Raw genomic sequence first — 7,311 nt, 5'->3', positions numbered from 1 at the left:
CTATAACTGCATTAAACATCCAGCTGCCACAGAGTTTAAGAATATTCTGGCTTCGGCTTTAACAAAATGATTTATGGCAGTTTGACATGCACACAAACACAGTGAGTCTATTCTGCATACAGCAGAGGGCTGAGAATGCATCACATCATTTTCAGACTTCAGTCAGATCATAGATTTATGTTTTGTTGCATTAATAATTCATGCTCTCCATCCAAAAACCCGCATGGCAACCTGATCCTAATCAATGGTTTTTGTTGGAGCTGAGGGATTGTGTTCACTGTGCATGTCTCTGTAGGCAACAGAGACTAAATTCATTAAAAAAAAACCTCATCTTTTGAAATTTATGCTTAGGTCTTTTAATTAAAGATCTACATATCATGTAATGGAAATATTCTAGAAAAGCTATAAGTGAATTCTTGAAGTATTTTATTGTGAGATGGGGAGTCATTAAAAAAACAAAATAAAACAAACGATCAAACAAAATTGCTATCACTAAAAAGGTTAAAACAGGGACATATAAAAGACTTTGTTGCCTTGATGCAGACAAAGAGAGTTACAAATTGGCACAACCAAAAATAATAATAAAAAAACAACACATTGATGATGTTTTGGCTTCATTAAAAGGGCAGCACAGTTTCATGGCGAAGGACAATCTTTCGATACAACAGCAAGGACTCATGCGTGTATAGCATACAATTAGTTTTCAGTAGCTTCAAAGTATAGTGGGGTAAGAGACAATAACATGAAAGTGACGTGTAAAAGCTAACAGTTCTCTCATACTTTAGGGGTGTTTTTGTTTTTTTTCAAACAATGCATTTTGAAAATTTGAAAATAATACTTTTTCTGTTTTAAAACACTTTGAAATGCTAGAGTTCCTTCCCCAGCTTTGATTTCATTTATCTTCGAAATTATTCTTCATACTAAAATATATTATTGTATTAATACAAACTACAGTATTGTACACTACATTGTGTAATAAATAACCATAAAGAAAATACAAAAATAAGACACATAAATATAAAAGGTCTCTAAAACTAAAAATGTAAAGTTATACATGGTGAGGGATGGGAGGGGTAATACTGCCTTTACTGAAAAACAAAACAAAAAAACTACACAATGTTCACTGAAACAAACAACAAATAAACTTCATTACAAACAAGACAAAAATTAATACTGACAGGTAAAAAGGCTGACCGAAAAGAAACAAAAAACACTAAAAGTGAATTCTTCATTGATCATATCTGCCTACATTTGTTACCTGAAGAAAAAGTGTCGTGCAGCTAAAGATAACAAGAGAAACAAGTGCACCAAACAGGGGAAAAATACTTCAAGGCTGAAAAAAGAGCTGCTTTTTTCTCCTTTTTGTTCATTGATCGTCTTTCCTGAATTCTTGATGCAGTGTAGTCCTTACTGGATTGATCAAATAAAAAATAAAAAAAAGAGGCAGTCTTGTCCATTAGTCAGGACTAGTGGTTTAGGTGCAGGGGTCCAAAATGTTGCTACCAAAATCAAAGACAGCACGAGCCCCACGGGAGTGTGCTGCTCAGCAACGGCACAGCACTGTTCAATGGCACTTCCAACATGCATGTTTTTGCATAAGGGTGGACGATGGGTGGGGAAGGGTCTGATGGCGATCACCTGAAACATGATGAAGACTACGTCTAAAACCAGCTGTCCGGGGTTACTAAGGTTTTGATGCCTTGGCTTTTTGGGATTCATTAAAGCCCTCCCACCGTAACCACATCAATCTTTTGACATTTAAGGCTCACAGTCCTTCTTGAAATGAGACGACAGACAAATGTTGTGCTAGCGAGCACTAGCGTGGCTTAGGGGCACTAATACTGGAAGGTAGACATTAAACAACACAAGGCCCACATAGGTGTTCCATAGGTAAACTGGGAATATGGTAGTGCACAGGATACTTTTTTTCCTTCAAATGCAAGAAAATACTGAGTTTTGTTCATTGGCAATAAAAACGTATAGAAATCTCTCTCTCCCAACTGTACAGCTTTTGAGGGTAAACCGAGAGTGACAAAAAATTAGTAATACTGATAAAAGAAATTGACCCAAGGCGTTTTAGTAATAAAACATTATTAGCCAAAACGTGTATAGCTTCAGTCCGTATATGCGTCATTTTCTTTTTTGTTTTTGTTTTTTCGTTAAACTTTGCATTTATACAAACCATACTCAAACACTGAAAATCGTCTTTATGTGGAAAAAGTAACTATTTCGTATTTATCAGGCACACCTGGGGGTTTATACACAGTAGTGGGTTTAAATGCAGCGTAAGAGCAGTCTCGCTCTCTTCCTCACTTCATTCTCGTCTTAACACAGTCACTTTCTCAGGAAGAGAGAGAAACATCTGCAGAGAGAAAACGTCTTTTTGTTCCTTAAAATTAGTAACTTTGTAAAACAATTTTGTAAGGAATAAGGGCCATAAAAACACAGTTGTGGCTTCACTTCACGTCTCCATTCATATCGGCTGTGTTTTCTTCATTTTCAATCTTTTTCTTATCGTCCGCCGGGTTCTCTTTTTCTGTTACGTCCTTCATGTGTTCAAGAGTTCCTGTGTCCGTGGCCTCCTCCGCTGTTCGTTCGTCCTCTCCGTTTCCGTCTTCACATTCATCCTGCATCACTACGACTTTCAGCGTTTGTCCGTCATTTTCCTCACTCTCACCTTCCTCGTCACCATCTTCTTCTTGTTCGGCCCCTTCCATCCTCTCTCCCTCCCCTTCCTGGTCTTCATCTGCACCCTGGTCATCTTCATCTCCCTCCTCTCCGATCTTGACCACCTGAATCTCATCCTCATCCACTAAGCTCCCCGAGCCCATCTCCTCATCCTCCTCGCTCTCATCCTCTCTGGTACTACTCCCCCGCTCATCCGAGTCCAGGTGGGAGGGGGGCGAGGTCGCTGTGCTGCCCGTCTGAGGCTGCTCCTCACCAGGATTGTCCTCTTCCTCGACTCCCTGGCCTAGCCCTTGGCCTTGAGCCTCTTTCTTACAGTAGGAGTATCGGTGGTTCATGTGTTGCGAGTAGGAGCCAGAGTGGGAGAAGCGTTTGCCACACTTGTCGCACTGGTACGGCTTTTCTCCGGAGTGCAGGCGCAGGTGCTCTATTAGGTGGTGCTTGTGTTTGAAGGCCTTGCTGCAGATCCCACATTCATGAGGCCTCTTTCCTGCGAGAGATGAAGAAGTTGCACTCTATTAATATTTACCTTGGAGTACTTATCTCATTACTAGAATATACAGAGAAATACAATCATTTCTGAGCTTTTTTTTTCTGTGTAAGGGTGAAATGGTTCCCCATGTAGAAGATGGTCATTCAAATTCGTCACGTTGACCAACACAACACTGCTTGGTTCCAAAGTGACTTCCTGTTTGAGCGGTGCTAATTGCGCTAATGAAATCCGAGAGCTGTTCAAGGCCTAAAAAGGTAGTAAGGACATCGTTAAAATAGGTAGTAAGGACATCATTGGTTCAACTGTAATTTTATGAAGGTACGAGAATACTTTTGTGTGCAAAGAAACCATAACTAGTGATTTTATCATCAATTTCTTCTCTTCAAAATTCGACATGCGTTCACGAAACTACCACGCATGTGACGCAGGAGCAGGCGTTCTGGCGTTCTGTTGGGAACACACATTCACAAGAGTACCACGACGCACGCATGTGCATTCCTCTGCTTGCAAACAAGGCGGAGCGCATGCATGCGTTGTGGTACTCTTGTGAATGTGTGTTGAAGACTGACATGGAAGAGAAGAAATTGTTGAATAAAGTCAATGTTTTTGTTTTCTTTGCGCATAAAAAGTATTCTCGTATAGCTTGATAAAATTAAGATTGAACCATGGATGTCACATGAACTATTTTAACAATGTCCTTACTACCTTTCTGGGCCTTGAAAGGGCCTGGTATTTCCGTTGCTGTCTATGCAGGATCAGAAAGCTCGTGGATTTCATCAAAAACATCTTGAGGGTTTGGAATGACATGAAGGTGAATAATCAATGATAGAATTGTCATATTTGGGTGAACTATCCCTTTAACGTGTTAAAAATCATGTCACACTCACTGGAAGTTTACGATAAATTTGTCAGTTGATCGACACAATTACGCCACAGTATGATGTATCAAATGGACTCATTTTCATCAATTATATGCATGCTTTAAAAAGCTGTCACACAGCTCAACTAATAAAGGGTCCCAACCACAGAAAAACATTCTTGTAATCTCTACATACAGCACTAGAAAATCCCCCACACCCAGTGTTCAACCCTGGATCTTTAAGGCATTAAGAGTTGCATTACATGTTGTTATGTAGCCATGGACAATAAGACCAAACAATGAATCAAAACAAGCTGTGGTGCACAAGACAGGCCAGTTCCACCAAGGCCTGGAAGTTTATAAACTGTGGCTTCAGACAAAAAATAAGAGAGAGAGAAAAGACAGCACAATTTGTGGTTCAAGGCGCTGTGATGTCATTTGGATGAGTGCTGCTCACTTTTTGGCCAGGTATCTTAACAGTGAGAGGTGACCGGCTCTTGGCTTCACTAACTTCTCATGTTTTTAAAGCAAAAGAGGGAGGAGGAGTGTAAATTACTAACAGAGAACTGATGCAACAGCCTGGGTTCGGTGTGAGAAGGTAATGTATTTGGCCAGTGGATAAGGGAAAATAAGTCACCGCACCCTCCAGCACGTGTAATTTAACAGCGGTTGGAACTTGAAATTCAGTTCTGCTCCCTGTGTAATAGGTAAAATTACTGCAACACAATGTATTCTGTCATAATTTCCCCTTCAATATCACTTCAAATCATATTTCAATGAATGCCCAGGCATTTACATATGAAGGAACATCTAAAAACTGGCTAAACTCCTTACGCCTACTATTTTCCCCTTGTGTGTGAGAATCCCACCTGTGTGTTCGTATTTATGGCGGAGCAATGAGCTGCTCTTCTGGAAGATTTTGTCACACAGGTCACAGGCGTACAGCCCACTCTCCGTCCTTTTCATCTTCTTTCTCGTCGGCCCTGAGTCGGAGTCTGTCTGTTCTTCCAATGTTGAGGTGACCTCTGACCCCATCTCCTGTTTCTCCTCCTACATTGTGAGAAAAAGCAGATCATTGTGATTTGATATAACCAAGGTACATTTGTATGCACGTACCTGAGTCTTGGTACAAGGTACATTTATGCACGGCCCTCACCTTGATACCATTGACGTGTATAACGTTCTTCTGTGGCGCGTCGTTCCCTGCTGGGCTGGAGGATGTAGTGGTGTAGCTGTAAGTCAGCTGCGGGATCAGGATGGTCTGTTTAGTGGTGGTAAGTGCACGAAGACATTGCGCTTGTCCCTGGTCAGTGATAGCCACTAGGGTGGGCAGTTGAGTGGTCACGATGTTTATGGGATTGGCACTTGGTTGGCTGGCATATATGGCAGCATTGGTGCTTGCATTGCTGAGCAGTTCCTTCTTTGTGCAAGTCAAATTCAATGGCTCCTCTTGAGCCGAGTAAACAGTGTTTACGTGACCGCTAGCCACAGCAGCTGTAGCAGCAGATTTTGGTAGCGACAGATCGAGAGGTCCCTCGCCTTCCTCAAGAGTCCTGGCTGGGACAGGACCATCGGCGGATAGGTTTAGTGGTGAAGGGGATGTAGGGACACTCTCTATCCCATTCTCCCCAGCTGCTACGCCCTCAGCTGGGCTACAGCATTCCCTCTCTCCTTGCTCCTCTGAGTTCATTTGATTATCTGGCTCTGGTCGGGGTGATGCACCTCTAGTCCCATCCACATCTCCAGGAGTGGTCTGCTCATCCTCAGCCAGGGGTGAGGAGGGATCTACAGAGATCTGTCCCAACTGCATCTTCTCAAACCACTTCTTCACCACCTCTGCCGGAAGACTGACAGACTCGGATATCTTTGCCAGCTCCTCCTTGGTGGGCTCGTTGTTTAAGGCAAAGTAAGCCTTGAGCAAGGAGAGAAGGTTCTTCAGGGGAGGCTGACCAGGACACAGTCCTTCCTCCAAGTCTATCTTCCCCTCAAGGTTTTTCCCGTTTACCCTATGTCCATCTTTACCACAGTGCTTAAGTGTTGTGTCATTGTGTAAAATACTCTTCTCGTCCACAGTGATGGTGGTTTTGTCCCTATTCGTCTTGACTGTCAAGTCCTCTGGCAGTTTCTGAGCCTTGCAGGCTTCTGTGATCAACCCCAAAGGTTCCTTCTTTGAACTTTGAAGGATCGCTTGGGCCTGTGAAGGGTCTAGACTGTAATTAATGAAGATCTTAGTACTGCCATCCTGGTCCAAGATGGGAAGACTAATGGCCTGTATGACTTGCTGGGGTGCTTGGGCAATTCCCACCCCTCCTGCTCCAATGATTCCCGTCCCTGCTTGCTGCCCCTTAGCTTGCGTGCTTTCCAGCACTTGCCTAATGACATTCCCGTCCACTGCCACCTTCAGCACGTTCTGTAAGTCCCCGAGGTTGATGCTGATTGGGGATACCAGACCCACTGTTGGGAGCACAACAGCCTGTACGGCACCCTGAAGAGGGGCTGCTGCCCCACCTTGGAATATGCCATTTACGCCTCTAGCATTTGGAGCCACCACCACAGGCTTGTACTCATAGTCCAGTGGCTCAGACTTGATCTGTGTCAAGGGAAGCTGTTCCTGAAGGGGTTTGCTATTGTCTAGTTTGTCTCTGACTTGGACACGTGCTGTGGGGGAAGAGGTTGGCAGGGATGGGGAAGAGCACTGCGGGGTCTTGGCAGCCCCGGTGGCTGGAGAAGGTCGCGGCCGCCCATTTACTGAGATGAGGCCGATGCACTTCTTACTGCTGATGTGGGAACTATAAGAACCGGAATGAGAGAAACGCTTCTTGCAGTTGGAGCACTCATAAGGCTTTTCTCCTACACAACACACACAATAAATAAATAAGAAAACCAACAATTCACACATATATATAAAGAGGTTTTCAACTCTATTGTTTTTACTGTTGAGGAACACATTGTGTGGTTCAGATTTGTGATGAATGGAGGGTAAATCTCTTTAAGTAAATTAAACAGACACTTCATAGGTGGTCCTCAAAAGAAACTACAACACAGAAAAGGATTTTTATTTTTTTCAAACTGTAAAGGCTATAAAAACAGTGTGCAGTGTTTAAAGGACAAACTCTCTTAGGAAGCCTTTGACAGTAAGTACTGTAAGTACTTTGAAGTACTTGAATGCTGAATTGCCCTACAAATTTGTACAAAGAAGTGAACAAATGCACACGCATATGCATGCTTGCAAACACACACACACACACACACACACACACACACACACAGAGAT

General features: G+C 42.9%; 1 protein-coding gene across 5 annotated transcripts in view; it reads right to left on the bottom strand.

The window, feature by feature from the left end:
• Nucleotides 1-409: 409 nt before the first annotated feature.
• zeb1b (zinc finger E-box binding homeobox 1b) overlaps nt 410-7,311 on the bottom strand; it is a 60,709-nt gene continuing 53,807 nt past the window's right edge. For all 5 annotated transcript variants that reach the window (XM_058792628.1, XM_058792627.1, XM_058792630.1 and 2 more), the window contains 3 exons: nt 5,194-6,887; nt 4,907-5,087; nt 410-3,175 (listed from right to left, as the gene is read on the bottom strand). In XM_058792628.1, coding sequence (XP_058648611.1) covers nt 2,457-3,175; nt 4,907-5,087; nt 5,194-6,887 — 2,594 coding nt within the window. In that variant the 3' untranslated portion in view covers nt 410-2,456. The remainder of the gene's footprint in view (nt 3,176-4,906; nt 5,088-5,193; nt 6,888-7,311) is intronic.

The sequence above is a fragment of the Onychostoma macrolepis genome, chromosome 12, assembly GCF_012432095.1.
Source record: "Onychostoma macrolepis isolate SWU-2019 chromosome 12, ASM1243209v1, whole genome shotgun sequence".
Classification (NCBI taxonomy): Eukaryota; Metazoa; Chordata; class Actinopteri; order Cypriniformes; family Cyprinidae; genus Onychostoma; species Onychostoma macrolepis.
The sequence above is the reverse complement of the archived record's forward strand: the minus strand, read 5'-3'. Positions and strand labels throughout refer to the sequence as shown.